The sequence below is a fragment of the Pipra filicauda genome, unplaced genomic scaffold (genome assembly GCF_003945595.2).
Source record: "Pipra filicauda isolate LSUMZ 115617 unplaced genomic scaffold, ASM394559v2 scaffold151_size3305965_pilon, whole genome shotgun sequence".
NCBI lineage: Eukaryota > Metazoa > Chordata > Aves > Passeriformes > Pipridae > Pipra > Pipra filicauda.
In genome coordinates, this window is record NW_024104007.1 from 702,389 (window position 1) to 723,662 (window position 21,274).

A 21,274-nucleotide genomic window follows, 5' to 3' on the forward strand; every position below is an offset into this window, starting at 1 on the left:
TTTGTCCCAGCCTGACAAGCACACAAGGCTTAAGTGTCAACAGTATGTGCATCAAGGACACTGGTATCTGACACTTGCTTTCAAGCTTGGCAACCCCTCAGGGGACACTAAGAACTGCAGGGGCTGGGAAGACTACACAGGGCAGTGGAGACAAAGCCCAGGGGACAGCTAAGTGCTAAAAACATGTCATCTGCTCCCAACAGAATCCCCCCTCCCGCTCCATTGATCATAAAAACACTCTGTGGGCCATCCCTTGTTTGGTGGGGACGCACAAAGAGGACACGATGGTGAAGGAGTTAGTCAAAACTCAGAGCTAATAACAGCCAGAGCAGACAAAGCAGGACTTAAATATTAATAGCTAAAGTACACAAAGCCTACTGTAACAATGTTATTAGAACATGACAAATTCCAAACTACAGACTTGGGCAAACCAGTCCGGGAGGGTGCGATGCTGTGCAAGACAAGGGCCACTTAGCACTGAAACACCAAAACCCACCAAATCAGTAAAAAGCATGAAGACCCCAGACCTCAATATTATCATTGGTTTGAATCATTATTATTGTATAGGTATAACTGCCCAGGAATTTCAGTGTTCAGGCTTCACCTTTGGAGGCACCCAGCTTAAGCTGTGATGCTTCCCTAAGGGAATCCTTATCCTTCAGGTTATGTAGAAACCTCAAGGAGAACCCTGTTATGGTGCCTGTGATTTCCATAGAGGTTTAGAATTTCTGGGGAGAAAGGGCAGGGAGAGGCAAAAAAGATAGAAAACCCTAGGGAAAATGTTACATTGTTTGACTGGGAGACCAAAGAAAAGGTAGCAAGGTGCAACATTTGTTTTGTTTTTAAAACAGTCAAGTACCAAAGTCTTCAAAATATAAACGGTTAAACTGCAAAACTGTGGCTTTTATTTCCAAACATACAATAAATAGGTCCACCACAACTAGCCTCTAACTTCATTTTACATGGAAGGATTTTAAAATTAGTTTGTGCATATTTAAAAATTAAACTTCCCTTTGCACATAATTCCATACATAACCGAACTGCATTACACACCAGCTCATGGTCTTGGCACTGTGACACAAGCAACCAATTAGAAACAGAGCTTTGTAGCAAGGACTTGAACAAAAATTGCATTTTGAATTGTTGATAAAACATCTACCAACAATTTAATCTTTCTCTGCAGTATACAAAAATCTTTAGTATGTAAATGTTGAAAAGTGAGTTTTCTTCTGTTCTGTTTCAGTAGGTGCTGCAAGGTAAGTGGATTTATTAAGTGTTCACTATTTGCTACATGACACGATTTTCATACCAAAATATCTTTACTGCATAGTAACACTCCATATTTTTAAATGCAAAAAGAAATTAGATGCAGTCTTTTTATTTTATCCCTCATCACTGAATTTAAAGACTTTTTTAACCACAACTCTGTTTCATCACAGTGCAGAAGGCCCTTAATATTTCAAGGATTTATTCAGTCATATTTTTAATACAAAAGTAAGAGGCTGAGGAAAAGCCAGAGTAGTCTATACACAATGCACAATCTGTGTACATTCTGAAGCTGTACCTCTTCAAGAACTATTTATACACTCTTCAAACAAATCCCTTTATCCAGCAATTCAAAATACTTTAGATCAGAAGTTTTATATTAGAATCAATACAATATATGCATATAAATACATTTATACCCTTCGGTTGCTAAACAACCCAGATGGCTGCAAAGGATGTGACCTGAAATGGTTCTCCACTGGCTTGGGATACCAAATTATATCGGCAGCTAACTGTTAACCAAGAGAGTCACAGTAAAAAATGGAGATCTTTGCAAAAGGTAGGTGTGCCACAGCATCAGTTAAGACTAGAAATACCAGGTGACACCCTGGCCCCTTCAGTAGGGCCAGGATTTCAACTTCTGTGAGATGCAACATAGAGGCAACATTTTTTTTCCTCTGCCGATGCTCAGTTCGTGAAAAGTCTCAGCAGAACAACAAAAACCCCAAAAATACAAACAAACCAAAGCAAAGCTTTTACAACTGCAAATTTTCAAGACAGGTGCTGCAGCTTTCAAGAACAAAGTAAAAGTTTTATCATTAAAAAAAACCAAAGAGAGAAAAAAAAAAAACAAAAAAACAAACCAAAAAGTAATGTGCAAGTGTGTAATTCAGAAGACAGTAGCAGGGATGGACATAGACCTCAGTTCAGGCTGAGACACAGTATCCAAACTGTCTTATGGAAAAACAGTTCTCACTGCAAATCTCGTCTTCAGCTAATGAGTGTGTTTATATATCCTTATTCACACACCTGCCACACGTGCCCCTCCTTCCCCAGCACGGTCTGGGGCAGCAGCACGATGGTTCCAAGGCCCAGGTGGCCCCGGCGCCGCATCCCTGTGGTCAGACCCGGAGCTCTCCCGGACGCAGCTGCACGGCAGGACTGAGTCATCGGCACTGACTCACCCACGGGTGTTCCAGGAGCACTCGGAGCAGTGAGCACTCGTGTCGCAACAAGTGTTCTCAGCTTTGTTTCTTAAAGGACACGGAAATGGTTGACTCTCTGAGTATCCTCCAAAGGTGCTAGAGGTTTTTTAAGTTTGAAGCGTTCCTTCCCGCAATGCCAGGTATACAAATGTGTATCTTTTTAAATAATATTGCACATAAAAATCATCTTAAAACATTGTAGTGAAAGCAGGGTTGGAGGACAGTGTTTTCCAAAACAGAATAAAAAGCTACCTGTACATAGTAAGTTTTAATTTAAAGAACGCCAAGATTATTCAAAATCTAAGCACATAATACTGACAGAAAAATGTTAAATTGCACAATCTACATATAAATTACATTTGTAAATACTTAAAAGTTTTTAAACATTGAATACCCTTGATTTCACAAATCAGCTAGGTCACTGTCAAAGGATCAGCTTAATGAGTTAGAAGTACTTTCCCCCAGAAAAAAAAAAAAAAAAAGAAACAAAAAGATCTGCAGTCTTAGATGAAGCACTGGAAAGAGTTAAAGCATTTCAGCTCAGAGGTAGTGCTAAACACATCCAACTAGAAGTCCATTATATTTGAACTATGATGAAATAACGTAGTAAAATGTAGAAAGACTATAAAATTTACAAAAATAAATAGTTCTGAATGCTTTAGAAAATGCAAGAGACTTTGTTGGTAAGTATCTTGATCTGCTTTTCTGACCAAAAGAAAGCAAAGCGTGTCTCATTTTTAAAATATACCCATCTCTAGTAATGTGTCTGCAATCCACACGATCTAACTCTGCAACTTGACGGATGCCAACTTGGCATAGACTCTGATATTAAAAATAAAGTGGAGGCTTTGTAAAAGATCATCTCATATGAAATTTGCTTTGCATGTAAATTCTTCTGTCAAATTAAAAATTGCACATAAAAAAGTTTATTGAAAGAGGCATGAGGGGTGATGAGGGTATGTGCCTATTGTTCCACATACACCCTGGAAGGAAAATGATGATTGCACAGTTCTGATAAATAAATATTTCTTTTTTTAAAAAAATCTGCCACTTTTTTGGTTTTTAAGTTTTGGAATTATTTAGAAAATCCTACAACAGACAAATTGTTATGTAGTTTTTGTCTTAAAGAATTCTTTACAACTTTTCCAGTGGCTTTTATCCTGAAACCAAATGAAAGTGGCAGGTAAAAAGTATCTTTGGGTAAAACAAGTATCAGGATCCAACGAGAATTTCCATGATGTGGTCCAGCTCACTGAGATCTGTTCTACATATCTGAATGTTGCTTGCTGAAGAAGAATTACAAGATGGAAAGGTTTTCAATGGTTCTTCTGTAGCAAGAGATGGTGATCTGGGTGGCATTAGTGGAGGGCAACAGAAGTCTGAATCATACATTGAAGTGTCAATATCTTCGAAAATGTCATCTATTGCCAAATCCTTCAAGTAACTAGTTGAATTTGAAATCTCAAAGGAACCAAACACACATTCAGCTCCCTTCAAATCCTGCCTATCATCTTCTAGTTTCAGACCAGTATTCTCTGGAAACTTTGGCTGGTCATCTCCAGAAGGAACCAGACAAGTAGGAGGGCTTATATCTTCTACAAAGTCTAAATCCTTCAGAATAGATGAAATGGCAGACGACATGTCATCATCTGAAACTATCAGCAGGCTGTTTTCAATCGGGTCTTCTACAGACCGCAAGTCGCAACAGCTGGACTCTTGCTGACTAATACCTGAAGGCAACTGAAGAGAAATCCCAGATGACTCCATCCCTGGGTAGCTGTGAGAACTAGGAGTAATGCCAGGGCAGATGTTAACTGGCTGCTGGTTACTCTCTTGTCTCATTTCCTCTTGAATTTGCCGCACGGTGTTGGCGATGAGGACAGAGCGGTGCAAGTTTGGTTCCACCAGCATTTTGTACGTCTGTAACTTGGTGAGGCACATGTTGAGCACCAACTGCCTCTTAAGTGGATATGGCAGACTTCGACTGGAATCAAAGGCACTCGAGAGACCAGCCATGTTCTCCTCATAGTCACTCAGCTTGCGCTTTAGACCTCTCCCCAACATGAACCTGGAAGAGAGAAACTGTGAATTAACCTTGGGCAAGATTATCACCTCTACAGACAATTCTGAAAACCCTGTATTGGTTAACTTAAGACTCTGATGTTATACAACATCAAGAGACAGAACGAAATCCTACTCAATACTACTTCCATTGAAAAGATGCACTTTCCAGCTGTATTGTTTCAGAGCAACTTTTTCTTTTTAAACTGAAAATATGGAAGAAGTAGAGTAATTCTTTTTTTAAAAAGCTATATACCTCTAAGTTTTGTGTTTAAGGTTTACTTTTAACTCCACTATGAGAATATGAATTTAATTATTTAAAATCTTTAATAGGTGAGCTTTTTGGCCTTCTATCCATTTAACTTATATAGTGTACAAAAATTCATAAATGAGAAATATCTGAATGTCTATGTGAAATAAAATAGATGCTTACACTACACATCATAACAACTATACAGAATATTTCACCATTTTCATTTTAACATTTGTTCCTAGGTATAGTAGTTAATATTTCAAAGCTGGTTTTCAACACCCATTTTTATGTCATGAAGGTATTTGTGATGTCTTGCTTGGTGTCTCTGAGAACTCTCCATAGAACTAATTTGTCTTCTTTTTCTTTGGTGACTTTAAGTTGTTTGACTATAGTTGAACCACCCAGCAAGACCAATAGCAGGGCCTCCCATGGGATCCTTATATCCATGCCATAGCTGAGTAGTTTGGCTAAATGCTGTGAGGAATCTGGCTGGGCCACTGAGCTCACAGAGCGACAATCAGCGCTCACGGCTGCTGGTTCACAACCTGCTACTGACTTCACACTAAGGACATTAGGGAGGAAGCTATCAAATGGCATTTTTAAAGTAACCAATTTTGGCAAACTGAAGAAAAGAAATAGAGCTTAGTTGCTTTCAGTCTGCCTTGTGTGCTCTTGCATTGAAATACGGTGGGTCTAGAACATTGTGGTACAAAAAACTGTACACTCACCCCCCCTTAAAATACAGGCAATCCAAACAAATATCTGCTTGTGTACTTTGCAATTACCATTCCAAATCTAAAGTGTTTCATTAGGGACAACAAGCACTGTGCAATGACTTGTATAGAACACAGAAAAAGACGTATACTGTGCACAGGAAACACTGGTAAAATCTTGGTTACACACAATGCTGACACCTCGCTGCCAAACAATTAAAAAAAATTAAGCAATCATAAATTAGACACCCAGTGGCAGATTAAGGGCAGATCCTTCATACACAATGATCCAGACCCCGCATGCTGCCGAGGGCCTCCCAACTTCCTTTTCATGTGAGCACTGGCTACTGCCAGCAACAGCTCAGCTGATGGCCGCAGCTGCCAGCTGCTAGCCTGTTGCTAGACTTTTGGGGACAAGGAGAAGGCAGCAGGATAAAGCCTCCTTTACTTTCAGGATTTCTCCAGATTTGCAGGAAGCACTGCAGGGCTCTGTGGTTGCATCCATCTGCCTCGACAAGGCTGTTGGAGAACTCAGCTCCTCTGGAGGAACAGAAAAGCAAGCAAGCAGTGCCTCCTCCTCAGTAAGACATAAGAGAAATCAGACAGCTGCCACAGGAGTTTAGGTTTGAGACTTCTAAATTGTACACTTCTTTTTTTTTTTTTTAAGGGACGTACCTGGATGAAATTCAACTTTTCTTGAGAATGCATTTCTATTTAACAGGGAGTAGTTTGGCCTATTTTAAGTTCACTAATACCAACACTCTTGAAACAGAAACAACAAAACCTCACCTTTAATTACTCGTAATTTTACCAGTGCTGGGCTTTTAAACTTTAGCAGAAAACTTCAGAAAAAAAACCAGACTTCCAAACTGCCACAGCACCAGCTGAATATCTTTAAAAACCAGAAGGTGTCTGGATGTGGTGTGCCTGTTCACCCAGGTCATCTTCCCACACTGATCACGTATCGCTCCCTCATTCCAGCACCCCATTTAGAGCAGACAGAACCAGCCAGTACTAAGCACTCCATGACAAACAAAATCAGAAGAAATCTGGATATAAAATTCAGGCACGAAATATAATAACAAAGTATTCTGGGGAAGCAGTGTGTGTCAGGCATCCTCAAACTACTGACAACACTGTCAGTAACTGATAATTTTTGACACAATCTATGGAAAGTCACGATTATGCAGGACAAGTAAACTGTTGCTAAATATGCCAACCTTCATCATGAAAGAATCAGTGCCTGTAAATCATAGAAAACTCACAATAAAATTGTTAACTCTCCATTTTAAGTAGCATTTAAATGTTGGGCACTACCTAAAGCACTACCTCATAATATTACTATAAGATGGCTATTTATTCACTAAGTACCATTGTTCACATACACTGCATACTAGGTGGTTTTATTTTTTATTTTTTTTCCCTTTCCATTAATTAAAGCAAACCAAAATTCACACTCATAAGGGAATGAAATTACAACCATATAGGAAACAGTAATTCTGATATTTCATACATTCAGAATGCTTGGATTTGATAATTTACTGCTTTTAATATTTTTAAAAAATATATATTTATGCTTTGTTAGACACACAGGACATATTATTCTTATCTATTTGAATTATACAAATAATGTTAATTTCTTACATCTCAAAAACGTGCTAGTATTTAAATTCTGCAAGCAAGCTTAAAGAGCAAGCAAACTAGCATATGCAATGATGTATAATTTCACAAAAACAACTTAAAATGACATGTTTGACTTTTCAATTCAAACAGTAGCCTAGTTAGACTAAATACTTCATGCTCATATAGGCAGACACCCTTCTTTTCATTGCTCAAATTTCCTTCATAAAATTTGTCCCAGAGCATTCTAGAAATATGTAACAATGCTTGAGCTTGACAGCACTCGACTAGAAAAATGAAGTGCAAGAAGCATAATTTGCTCCAACTTCAGAAAAAGTACTTAACATACTCCCCACTCTCTAGATGTCAAAGATGTTTTTTTAAAATACACAAACATGACACTACCTTATGTATAAAATTTCTGTCTGTTTAACATGATTTTTTCCTAATTGCAAGGATCCCTAACTCTCCCTCCAGGAGCTAAATGACTTCAAAGGCTGCACAAAAATTTGGAAAAGGCTAATAAAAACCAGAGTACCATTGGTACAGTGGATTTAAAAATTACTAGTGCCATCGTTGCTACAGGAGACATTAAATTTCAGTTCTTGTCAAACACACTCAGCTGCTGACCTACAAAAGACACAAAGCCCCTTTGTTACCAGCTAATCTACATTTTATCAGGCCTTTTGCTTTACTTTCTAACACAAGGATTTCTGACAGGGTCAGATCCTTAACAAACTACTCCGTATTTTTTAAGCAGCTTGTCCTTTTCTAGCACTGTGTAGACATCACATCCCAAACCCAAAATTCACGCTCTCAAATGCTCTCTTTGACAGCATTACTTTGCAACAGAAGATGCTGATCACATTATTTAGTTATGCAATGCTCACCCCACCTCAATTTTGGGCAGTAAGGAGAGCAAACACACACAACCCTACACTGCCATGCCCAGAGCACGAGCGGCTGCTGCACAGTGTCAGCCCTTCCATCAGCTGACACAACAGCACAGCCAGTTCACAGGAGCACAATCTGGGCACACCAAAGTACAAAGAGTCTCTAGAAACTGCACTCTTCCTTACTCCAGCCCAATTCCTGGAACCTACTCTGATCTCAAAAGAAAAAATGGATCAAGTAACAGGATTTTGGAATGTGCCAATCTGATAACTCTGTAATTTGTAAGTAAATAAACTGAACAAAAATTAAAAGTTTATGCCAACTTCAAATGTGAGGTCTGTACATTGCTGTTCAATTATAAAAGCAGCAAGCTGTAAGTCACCCTTTTCTTGAAGCCTGAAAAAGTTCCACAACCAAATTTTCTTTTGAGTTCAGATTATCTATTTTAGAATCTTTTGTCGTGAAAAAAAAACAGGAACAATGAGGAACAACACATCTCAATAACTTTTTTTCTGGAATTTTCTCATCTTCTCTGATTATAGTAATGCAAACTGAGCCACAGGCCATTTATGGCAGAATGCTTTTTTAATTAAAATTACCTTGCAGACACAGAGAAAAGGAAGCAGAGTGAACTCAATATTTAGGAGTACCACACTGTCTATTCACATCACTGAACTACAATGGAGTCCTGTACATAGAAATTCTGCCCCTGACAGCATATTCCTCAGTTTCTTCCAGTCCTCCATGGAGGACATTTCATAGAAACTCCTCCCTGCTAAGATGGGAAGAAGCATCCAGGCACTGTAATCCTACACCACACCGGGGTTTGAAAAAACTTGGGAGGGAAGAGGCACGTCCCTGGTTGGCAAATCCACACAGAATACCAAACAAACAGGCCTGGCCAGGGTGCAGCTTCTCAGAAGAAACATTCCAGGCTACCAAGAAAAATTCACATTGCGACGTGCCGTGGACAATACAGGGCTCGTGCCACCATTTCAGCTCCATCTGTCACAGGGTCCGATAGTGCAGCACAGCTGCCACTGGCACGTGGTTGGGAAGTACAGCTGGAAACAGTCTCGAGGAATAATGAAACGTGAAAACCTTCAATTACTTCTATCTGAACAAACTACTACTTAAAAACTTTTTTGGAAGATGAGGAAGAACTGAAGAGCAAGTTAAACAATGTTTAGAACCCAGAACCTCACACAGCTTAAATTTTCAGCAGAGAAAAGCTTCAAAAATAATGAGCATATCAAACATGACTGCCATGGTCAGTATTGTGTGAACATGAACTTTTCATGCACAAAACAAGCACTGTAGTCAACTACAGAGGAGTTATTACTGTACCATTAAATAATATGTTCAAATAGCAAGATCTTCAATGAAGTACCTGACCTTCACCACACAGATAAAAATAATTTAATTGATAGTGGTCCCTTCTGGCTTTTCTTTTTAGAACATTACTAAATTCAGACTTGCTTGACCCTTTCCATGCACCCACACTGTTTCATTTTTCAGCCCAAGACTGTCTCAAAGTGAAATATTACTTTTTCTTGTGGGACAGAAATACCAGCTCTGCAGAGATGTAAGAACCTCATGGGTGAAAGCTGCCTGTCCAGTTTTTAGTAATGCAACTTACGTATTAAAATCAAAATTAGAGACTCCTTGCTACTGTAATTTGGTCAATTCCCTTTCAAAGTCTCCTTTGTCTCATAACTGTAGAAGCCACGTAACAGTAAACCCAGGCAGAATTGTCTCTGGATTGTAGACTTGTGTTGGTGGCTGACCCAGGCTGGCTGATAACCTGACGTCCTGCTCTCCCCTCTCTTCCACGGACACATCTCACAAGCACACATCTATCTGCAGGAAGTGCAAAGGAAGACAAACATCCCAACAGTTACAGTTACTTCCCAGAATTATTTGATGTATGTTGCATACTGTTTTTAATGATAACCCTTCCCCTACCTGACACACAGCTTAGGCAATGCAACTTCGTGAATAATTTTAATTAAGTGGCGGACTGGCTATTGACTCGTATACCATATTTATCCACGTATATCCACGAATATCCAGCTGCACAAGAAAATGGGAAGGCTGAAGGTACAGTGAACAGACAGAGCACAAATCCCTTCCTCCCATCCGGACTTAGCACTGATCACTTGAACATGACTTACGTAACACAGTAAGCTGTCAGACCACACAGAACAGTGCATCTGATCTGGTGTCCTCAGCAAGTGCTGGAGGTCCCCACAACATCACATCTTGGCTGCCAGCAAAAATTCAGAGGAAGTGAGGGAAGGAGGATTTAAACACCTTAGAAAACACCCAAACTAAAAAGTAATTTGGACCTGGAGATAACTTTCAAACACATGAAAATGTATTCAAGTCCACTGCCTCCCCACCCCCCTCAGCCCTGCCCCAGTTTACCAGGATGAGTAACTGCTGGAGAAGGCACAAGTGACTAAAAGTGTGCATACAGGGAGGAGTGCAGTCCTACCAGCTTACTCCCATACCAAAACTCCTATGCAACAACTTCTTCACAGGAGTTAGAAATTAACAGAAAATAGCTGCTCAAAGAGAGGAGAATTAATGTCAACTTCTTGATCAACAAATCCTGACCTATAATACACCCGGTGTCTGCTACCAGCAAAGCAACTGAAACACAGAACCAAGATATGCTACTGTTCAGACTTAAGAAATCCCAACAAAACCAATATACAAACCCAAAACCAACCAAACACACACCAACCCTGAAAACAAAACAGAAAAACCCCCACACCTAAGGATTTTCCCCACATTTTGAAAATAAGAGTAGGCTGAATAACATTCATTAAGTATAGGAAAGGAATGAGAAGAAGATCGAGTTTAGCACAGAATTAATTTGTAATTCATAACGTTCCCAGTGTCACTCACTATTTGTGGAAGTAGAGAATAAACCTGTATCATACACAACTATTTTAGGAGCTGAAATTAGGTTTATGAAGCACTTTGGAGTAAGTTTTACCTTGATTTCAAAGTTGGTTTGAAACCCACAATCTGTTTGAAACCGCACAATCTGTTTGTTATGTCTAATGGGATCTGGAAAATTCCTGCACTTAAGGACATCTTCCTAAGTTCCTTACTCCCATTTTATTACATAAAGCACTGGTAAGAGCTTTGCTTTACAAACTGTGGCAACTAAGTTTCAGAGTATAGAAGTTTCCTCTGGAGAAGGAACTCCTCTGTTAGGATGTGTACTTTCCACGCTAAAACAAGTGGATCCAGGCTGTTTGCAACAGTAGATGAACCATATTCTCAGCAGCTGATATCTAACACTGGAGGCTGAGAGAGAGCTGCTGAGGGAGTACCAGTGTTGCGTAGAGAAACTTCCATCCTTAAAAGAAAACAAACTAAAATCACTGTCACTCTTCCCTGTCACTTGCGCATCTCGTTCCACATCTACAAATAAAGGTCACAGGTGTACATTTGTGTGTTTAGCAGACTTTTTTTCCCAGGGATTCTGGGTGGATTTCTTTTTTTTTTAGAGGAAGAAGAGCCTGGAATCATTTAAACTAAGGAGCAATAGTCATTGGCAAAAGCTAATACGTGATCAACACTTACCAAACCTAGAATCTCCCACAGCAAAACTAAACTGTAATTAAGTGAGAACATAAAGGAATCACAGAGGAAGCAACGAGAACTGAATCACCACCATTCCACCAAAGCATCCCACTGGAAAGGTAAAGGATCATTAGAACTGCAAGTGTGATGACATACCTCTTCAACTGTTCTAGTCAACTGAACAGTTCTCAGTCTGTTTTGTTTACAGTATTTCTTTACTTCAAATATAGAGATACTGGATGCATTCACCTATGTAATACTGACATATATTTTAGGGTTACAGTGATCTAAAAGACCCACTAATAAAGGAAGTCAAACCTTATTAACTATAAAAATTGGCATCCCCATACTATACCAGAAAAAATGGACAATTAACAGTAAAAGCAACCAAGAAAAAAAGGCTCTTTTCCTGATAGAGGACCATGCCTTTACTCTAGCTGTCTGTATGGGGTATTTAGGTACATAATTTTCAGACATCACTTTGAACTTCCTCTCGTAACACACAACTTTACATCAGCATCCAAAGTGCTGCCTTCTCACAAGACACGATCGTAACACAATTTTAGCAGCTGAACAGTGGATCTCACTGGGAGACTGAGGCCTTAGTTAACAAATTTCCAAGAAAAATGTGATCTTATGGCAGTATGCTTTGCTGAATTATAATAATTCCTCATTATAATGGAAAAAGAAAAAAGCAGTAATGCAAATTCAGAACACTCAAACCAGAGAGCTTATATGATTCACTAAGTCTAAGCACTTCATTTTATATTCTATACCCTTTTTTTAAAAGATATTTTTCAGTTTACCATTCTAACCCACAAACAACATCTGCAGCCAATTATCAGAACGTGCTCTATGCACATAAGATACAATTTCATAAAAACATACAAGTAGTTACCCTCAGAAAACGGAAAGGAGTCCAGGCAGGAAGATTCTGGATTTTGCATAAAGCGTGGTCATCCAAGAGTCTTGAACTACCCAAGAGGCCAAGCCATCCACCGAGGTAGGATGATGTGACTTAAGAGGAAAAAGAAAACAAAACCAGAGCGTTTCACTACTGTGTGGTGGTTTTATTTTTTTAAACAAGAAGCACTGAGCACACAATTCAATACAACTTTTTAAATGATTTGTGCTAAATCCTATTAAAACATATAAACGTGAACAAGAAAAACTGAAGTTCATGAATACACTGAAATAAGAGGAACCTAACAGTTTCACCTATAAACACATGTAATGTGGAAATTATCTTTCATAAATGAGTACTACAGAATGTTGATCCTCTAAGTGTTAGGCTTTAGGATAAAATCTTGCACTGATATTTCCTCAGGTTACTGAACACCAATTTACATTTGCAATCATCTCCAGACTCAGATAATCAGGAGATAACACCATGCACTGTGAAGAACTACATTTCAGAATTACCCCCTAACACTTACAGGCTGCAAAAGCAGTTAGATTTTTATTAAATTCCCTAACTTTCCTCATTTTCAGCATAAACAAAACCAGTATGAGAAGATAGCTGGCAAGGTATCCTATGATTGCATCTAATATTCAGTGTGGCATCATTTCCATCAAAACCCTGATAAAGCAACATCTGCAGTTTGGCTAGAGACCACATGGATTAAATCATGGATTAGCTCAAGGCGTTGGAAATTCTGGGAAATGTGAAAGGGCTGAAGTGACAGCAAACTATGGACTAGGCTAGGAGATGTGGAGGGAATCGCATGATCCATGCTCTTGGGGTCTCACCTCCACCTAAAGAATTAAACAGTTACTAATTCCAAGAATTAAAGCCCTTACATAGGCTAACAGCCTAGAGCCAGGATTGGACCTAACATGCCTGTTTGTGCACAACACACACACAGACACCTGACCCCATCTACAGCAAACCACTTCACAAACGTACCACAAGAGCAAGGATCAGTACTATCCAGGTCAACATAGTCCTTCACGATCGAAAATCAAGAGTTCATACATTATTTCACAAATCTGAAAATAATACATAGTGAAAGGCAGTCTTACATTGAGACAGATGGGCAAGTAAACGCCTACAGTTCATCTTACATAGCAACTCATAGCCTGATGCTACCAAAGGGCTCCTCCGCTTACAGAACCTCGGAACTGTAAAGATGCAGTAAAACAGCAGTAAAATGCCGGTGACCTAAGAAAGCCAAATCTAACCCACAGCAACAAACACATTAACATCTCCCTCCTCCTCCTCCTCCTCGAAGCTGACTTCTTTCCCATTATAAAGAAATCCATGCTATTTGTAAATTAAAAAAAGCCCCGAACAAAGAGACAAATGAAGATTCATAACCTATTTGCTCTGAAACAGCAGGACATCAGAAGGTCACTATTGAGGTTCATTAAAGTGCACTTGTTAGGTCACAGGGAGAGGTGTGCAGTCACTGCATTTTCTATACACTGAATATAAAAGAACATGTTTTAGAATGTGAAGTCATTTAGCATTAAAGAATCCTAAAAACGCTAATAAGCAGATTCAAATGTTGAAAAGTTTCAGACTTTAGCACCTTAGCTTAAAAAAAAAAAAAGCCCGAAGCAGTACTGTTCGATGGATTTTAGAAGTCCAATCTTTTGCTAGAAGGAGCTGAAGTCAAGAAGTTATCAAATTTAATTCCTTTATTATATACTTAAAGGACTCCTGCAACAGTAACTGTTGAGGTTATGACTTCTTCCCTGTATGATTTCAGACTGCGATGAGTGTCAGGAAGAAGTACAGAGGTAAGGTTATTAGGTTTAGTTTTTCCAATCTGTTAGACAAAAAAGAACAACTATAGAAGACACACAGTAGCTGTAAATCACTATGAATTACATCTCTCGTAGATGAATTTTTTTTCCCTGTCTTCCCTTCCTAGTACCTGTTTAGGGGTCGCTTTAGAATTTTGAGATTATACCGTTCATTTCAATGTTAATGGTATTTTTCACATTGCAGTCAGATGCCTGAACTACAGAATTTTAGCCACATCAAAAATAAAGCAGAAAACTACCTATGTTTTTGGAAACGAGCTGTTCCAACATAGTTTGAAAAATTCCAGGCCTAACTAGCGCAGAAATTATTAACTGCATCTACTAGCGAGATTAATCTACAAAACGCATAAAGGAGACCGAGCTTATTCCCCCCCAGTCCTATCCACCTGCTCGCAGCCCGGACTGACACACGTTTTACTGAGCCAAACAAAAACCTGCTATTAAAAAACGTAACTGCAGCAGACACACAAGTCGCAACTACCGAGCGGCAGCGATCGGGGGTGCCGGGATGGACACGCTGGGGATCCAGGGGAAAGCCCTTTCCTGCCGCCCTCCCGCGGGCTCCTGCCACCATTTGGCCTTTGTGGAAGGAGCGTCGGTGCTTCCTGCGGCCGCCCGTCCTCCCCCCCTCCCCGCCCCTCCCGCGGCCGTGGGCAGCGGTAACCAGAGACAACCTTGGGCTTCCCGAGCTGCGAAAAGTTACACTCCTCCCCCTTCCTCCTCCCGGCCCGCACAGACCCCGGCCGGGCTAATTATAACTGCGCGAACAACTTCCACCGCCGGCCGCGCTCGGGGCGCTCCCCCCGCGCCCGGCGCGGCTCCCCCGGGGCCGCAGTGCCCGCACCGCGGTCCCGCCGTGCCCTCCTCGCCCAGCGCGGCTCCCCGGGGCCCGACACCCCTCCACCTGTCCCCGCTGTCCCCTTCTCCCTCTGCGCTGTCCCCCCCGTCCCCCCGCGCCCTGACCCCCTCCCCGCCAGGGCCCCCCCCCCGCCCCGTCAGGGCTCCCGCCTCGGCCGCCCGCTCGTCCCCCCGCTGCCTTCCCCCTGCCCGCAGCCCCGCACCCTCCCGCCCCGGCCGTGCCCGGCGCCCCACCTGGGAGCGGAGGAACCCCCCGTTCGTTCGCAGCCGGCCGGGCTCCCTCCCTTCGGCGGGGCTGGGACTCGGCGCGGGAGGAGGCGGAGGCAGCGCCACCCCCGCCGGGCCCCGGCAGCCTCCGCTCCGCCCTTCCCTCCGCCCGCGGCGCTGGGGGGGTGGGGAGGGGGGGGGGGGGCTGCGTGCGCCGCGCCCGCCAGCTGGCCGCCCTCCCATTGGTCGGCGGCCCATTCAACCTGCCCGGCAACCATTTTCTGACTGGACGGCGAGCAGCGGGAGGCGGGACTACGGTTCGGCCCGTGGCACCGTCCAATGAGAACACGCGGAGAGCCGCGGAGGGCGGGGCCGAGCGCCCGGTTCGGCCAATGGGGAGCCGGGCGCCGCCGAGTCCCGCGGCCCCGGCGCGGCGCTCCGAGGGCGGCCCCGCCCGCACCGGCGGGGGCGGCCGGGCCGGGCCCGGAACCGCGCCTTAGGCTGGAAACCAGCGCGGGGGCACTGGCCAGCGCGGACACAAGCGCACAACCACCTCCTCTTTCTTTTTTTTTTCTTTTAATTTTTTTTTATTGTTTTTTTTGGTGTGAACTCACAGCTCGTCTGTGACCAAAACTGCCAAAATTTCAGCAAAAGGCACGCCCCAGGGCCTCCGTAAAGCAGCGTTCCTACAACTCCCGGTGCCAGGGCTGTTGACGAGGCACGCACCAGCCCTAGTGCTACGTCAAACATTGCACAATCCTCCCATGAATATTCACTCAATTTTTTTTTTTTCCCTTCAAAGATGGGGTGGGTTTGGCCATGCTCAAACCTCGTATTTGCTTTCCCCGGGCATTTGCGTAATCAAGTTACTCTGGCACAAGTGTTTGTACAAACCAGATTTCAAAATCTGACGAAGTATTTGTAAAGACAGATTTTGAGACTTTTTTCAAACCCTGCCATGGGTTGGTTGCCTGATGCATCCCCAAAAAGCTACTCAGCTCTCTGAGAGAAGGGTTTAGACCAATCTAAAACAGTAAAAACAAACTAAACTCAAACACGTTTACACAGACACCTTCCTACATTGAAGGGGAGCACAGACCAAAACACACAAAGGTTCTAAGTCGGTCTAATAAATATTACAGAAACACTTGAAGTTGGCTGGTAGAGATACACTACAACTTTGATGAAAGATCAGCTGCTTTTTGTGATTATTCAGATAAAGAGAACTGATTGTTTTTTAAAAAACCCTCAGGTCCAACATATTTTAGACCTTGTGTCTCCTGACGGGCACTTGTGACAGGGTAGAAGGGTGCAGGGCCCAACCTGAAGGGCAGCGAGGCACAGAAAGCCAGAGCTGACCCCGTAGTCCCTCACTGGGGGTGAGGGGACCCTGTCTCCAGGCCACCTCTCTCCTGCAGTGCAGTGCCACTGATTCCCGGGCCACAGCTGTGCTCTGACCTCGCTGCCGGGGGTCACAGAGCACAGAAGGGGAGCGAGTGCTGCCGCAAGAGGCATTAATGAATCCTTTTTGACACGCTGCTGGGGCTGTGTTGGACGGGAGGATGCCTCCCCGAATGGCTGAGGGGTGACACCCCTACCCCCACAGTCCATCTGCTGCACCAAGACCAGTGTCAGCACTGAGAGGGAGGAATGGACCAAAAATCCACACCCCACACCCCCCCCCCGCCCCGTATCCTTTCCCTTCCCAACATACACTGCGGCTTAAGTGGAAGAGTAACTCAAAGATGTTCAGGATTCTTCTGTCTGCTCAAGTCAGCCAGGGACAAGCAAGAGTATTGCACCAGGACCGACCCCTGCCATATGCTAGGGATTATCTCCAAGGAATAGACAACAGATAGGCACACAAAGGTAGCTGATGCAGAAGGGACAGATCTGGAATCTTTATGTCTAATGCAGCACATACAGGGGTAGCTGAACCAGCAGCACCACCAAAGTGTCCTCATAACTTGAGCAAAGACTAGGTTTTGTAGACTTGACCGCCATTGGGGCAGCTTCACAGCACTGGCACAGCCCTGGACAATTCCTCCCTCTCTACAGCTCCAGGGAGCAATGCAATGCCTGAGCCTCTGGTGCAGCCATTCTCCTCCTGTCCAGCAGACGTCTCAGAAGGACACCAACACCCTGCTCTCCCCACTTTCTTAAGTGATTGCCCTAATGTGGTCAGCTGTTCCGTCACCAATTTTTGTTCTGTGCAACAGAAAAGGGTGCACGTGCCTTCTACAGCGGGTGCTTCTAGAAAGGGCAGTTGTGTTTCAAACGTGCTCTGACAAGAGCTATGAAAAAACTGAACCTGGACTTGTTTGAATACACACATTAGAACTCTGGATTTATGGCTTAACATTTGGAGAAGTTAATAGAAATTACACAGAATATGCTGATTATTTGCAAAGGGTTTTGTGTTCTTTTTTTTTCCGCTTGTGTCAACAGTGGGATTCATGTAAGGGAATTGGAAACTAGTTCATCTTGGTGACATGTTCCATGCAAGTTGCACCTTACACTAGAGGAGCCATGCTTGTCTCACAGGGTGAAGAATTCAGAGGGCTGAGCTCCTGTATAAGGTCTTTCTTGACAAAAAACTTTCGTTAAAAGGCCCTTACTTTCTCAAATGAGGTCCTGTTTTAGGAGTCTGGTGCTCTCCCATTTTGACTTAAGCTAGGCTCGAGGCAAACAGAGGCCTAATATGATTTTTTAATGATTTAAACATGGCCTTTCAGTATGACTATACTCACTGCAGCAGGCCAGGATACCGCTCTCATGAGCAGCACTTTTGCTTTTGCAGCAGATTTCACATGAACCAGAAAAAAACCCAACCCCCAAACCAATCAAGGTCTCTATATAACTCATCTGAAAGGATCATTGGAGGTCTGCTACTTCTCCTTACCCTTGTACTAGGCATCTATTCAAAAACATGGTTCCAGGAACACAGGAACAAATGAAGACTGCTTTCCTATGGATTTATGCCTGTGATTAATTACCTCTGAGTCTAAGGTACAAGCTCTAATTGAAGCTGGTCTCATGCCTGGAAACTTATGTCTCTCCCTTATCTGGATTACTGGATATCAGTACAGAACGCAGTTTTCTTCTGATCGCTCATCTCCACACTTAGAAGAATTCTAAAAATGTAGTGACTGTGAGATCTGCCAGATTTGGTTGAAATTAATTAGTTATTCTAAAGCTGAACGGCAGAATGATCCCCTATCCCGTGTTTCCACGGGGAAGTGAGAAAGGCAGAGCATACTGCACTAAAGCCTGGTTAGCTTTACCACCTCTTTTTGGTGGTAAAGCCTCTGTGAACAAACTAATCCTGCACTTACTCATGCTTTTTCAAAAAAAGAGCCATGACTCAAGATGGTTATTAAAACACCACCACCACCTTACTGAATATTTCTCAAGAGTAGTAAATCAGCCATTATTCTGTCAAAAGAATCACAATTTACAAGAAAAAGCACATTCTCCCTATACCTTTCAAACAGAGACACAAAAGCAAACCACATTACTACATTACTGAGCTTCAATTAAAACAAAAAACATTCAACAATTTTGACAGCTCACTGGACACAAAACAATCCCAACACCCAGTTCTTTCCATATCTACCCTTTCCCTCAGTAATGATCTCAAATACAGAAAAGTGAGTTTGTTACAAGTACTGGTTTTTTTCCCTCTAAGTATTAAACTCTTCTGGGTTTTGTTTGAAGGTTTGACTTTTTTTTTAGAACCATACCTGTTCTTCCCTTCAGAAGTCCTGTTTTGGAAGCTTGCAGAATCCCAATTTGAAGTTGCATTACATTTTCTTGATCTCCTCTTCAAAACTTGTCTGTAATTGGCACATGAAAAATATTATACACTGATCCTTTGTTGCAGCATTTTACTATTGCAGTACATACCTGCACTTTTCACATGCTCCTAGGGGATTTTCAAATGCAGCAGACATGTGGATACAATTTTTTTTTAATTCTGTTTTTGAAAGAAATCACGTATTCACCTGTATCTTCAATTACTCCTTCCTAAGAAGATGACAGTTGAAATTACTCAAATGTTTTCCCTGCAATGCAAAGCTGCCTCCAGCTTTAGGTTTTCCTGTTGACATGTCAGTCATGCATGAACATACCACAATAATTCTTCAGGTCATAAACCACTCATTTTGGGGGAATCTTGGTTAAGCAAAGGAGTAATTGTTTTTTTAAACAAGAGCTGCCATACAAACTTATGAAAATCATGTCAGATAATGAAATTTTAGTATTTTTCACTCGTTTTTTTTTAAAAAGAGGCACTACAAACATCTAAAGTCTCTTTGCTGACAACTTAAATTATTCAATGGGATTTCATCTCTTCACAGAACTTCCTTGAAAAAAATAGGAAAATTTATCTTAACTGTCAGCTTTGCAAGAGACACCAAAAGGAGTTCAGACAATCCTTGCAAAACCCTGAACAAGTCAGATTGACAAAAATACGTATGTTCCCAAGATGTTTATTTCATTTCTTTGAAACTTGGTGGCTTTGTACTTTTAGTATTAGTCACAGAGTGTGAAATCACACTCATTTAAGAGTTGATGAGCAAACAAAATTTGTCATCATGTCATGTTTTTTTGCATATGGGACTACACATCCTAGACCTGAGACAGAAGCATACTGACACTTTGAACAGAAGTCACTATTGAAAGCATTTTTATTTGTCTTATCCTAGATGTCAGCAAATAAATAAATTGATTTTTTTCATTCTACCTTTTGACAGCTCTTTAGTTGTATGGGAATATGGAATAGTTTGCAGGACTGCAAAGCAGCCATACACTCAAATCAATATTCTGAGGCACAAAAAATCCATAATGGTCTGGTAATTACAATATGAAGCTACACTCTCAGTCAATTTACAATAATGTCTTTTAAGATGCCTACTAAAGCAGCCCAGACATACCTGAGACTTCAAAAAAAGTCTAAGGACAGCTTTCAAAACAGGTAATCCCTGGTTAGTCTGAAGGCTCAGCTCACATGTGAATCCCTACTTTGTTCAAGGCTGGAACCCCTCACTGCTGCTTTACCGATGCAGTCTGGTCAGGAAAGGTGCTTTTCATCCAAAGAAATTCCCTCTTCATTGACCAGATTTGTCCTTGAGGCAAATATGGCTCTCTTCATAGAGACAGTGACATCTTTTGCTAGACAGGCTCACAGATTAAAAGAAAACAACAAACACTAAGCAAACAGGGAAGCAATAGGCAGACAAGCCCTCGTTACTGCAGCCTGGATCCTCACACTTCTTGCACTTGCTGAACGCCAGAGCTACAGAACCTGGTATTTTCTGGCAAGGGAGAAAGAGAAATAAAAGCACAGGCACAGAGGCAGAAGGAGACAGAGAAGGTAACTCAAGGTTACCTGAGGAAGAAGCAGATTTGATATTAGCTATGTGCTTGAAAGTTTGTTTTGTGCAAGTGTGCAGCCCAGTTACATCACGCAAACCAACAGCCTTGTTTCACACGTGGCACTGACTGCCATGCAAACTCCATGACGCTTTTCCCTAGAAGCACAAAAATGGCAGCAAAATCTGTCAGAAGCCTTTCCTAATTTAACAGAGGCTAAATTATTTCCCATTTATATGTAGAAATTAAGGAAATCCCCAGCAGCAAGTATAACCTCTTACCATTTGTATTAACAGCTCACTAATTTAGAATTTACCATCTTACAGGCACTGTATCATTTCTGATGTCTCTCAGTACCTCACAGGAACAAATAGAGGGGAAACATTGTATTAACCTTCAAGTGATGCATATTTAACCAGTACCTCTTTAGACTAGCAAACAAATTACAATGGCAG

The 21,274-nt window shown here is 41.8% G+C and overlaps 1 protein-coding gene across 9 annotated transcripts; it reads right to left on the bottom strand.

The window, feature by feature from the left end:
- Window positions 1–882: 882 nt before the first annotated feature.
- On the bottom strand, window positions 883–15,563 carry LOC113985693 (SERTA domain-containing protein 2-like). 9 transcript variants are annotated; one of them, XM_027716684.2, is made up of 3 exons: window positions 15,474–15,563; window positions 12,501–12,629; window positions 883–4,539 (listed from the first exon to the last, which is right to left on the bottom strand). In XM_027716684.2, exons 2-3 carry the CDS (start codon window positions 12,557–12,559, stop codon window positions 3,684–3,686), a joined length of 915 nt encoding a protein of 304 aa, XP_027572485.1. In that variant the 5' UTR covers window positions 12,560–12,629; window positions 15,474–15,563; the 3' UTR covers window positions 883–3,683. The 9 variants fall into 9 exon arrangements, with proteins under 9 accessions (XP_027572485.1, XP_039234914.1, XP_027572490.1 ...); XM_039378980.1 differs by having other exon boundaries at window positions 12,501–13,733; window positions 15,474–15,560; XM_027716689.2 differs by having other exon boundaries at window positions 12,511–12,629; window positions 15,474–15,520.
- Between the last annotated feature and the right edge of the window lie 5,711 nt (window positions 15,564–21,274).

Excerpts from the sequence above, each read along its gene's own strand:
- LOC113985693 (XM_027716684.2), bottom strand. The coding sequence starts at position 12,559 with ATGCAAAATCCAGAATCTTCCTGCCTGGACTCCTTTCCGTTTTCTGAG. Across the intron at positions 4,540-12,500 it reads TTTTCTGAGGGTAACTACTT|GTTCATGTTGGGGAGAGGTC; the intron begins GTATGTTTTTAT and ends TCTCTCTTCCAG.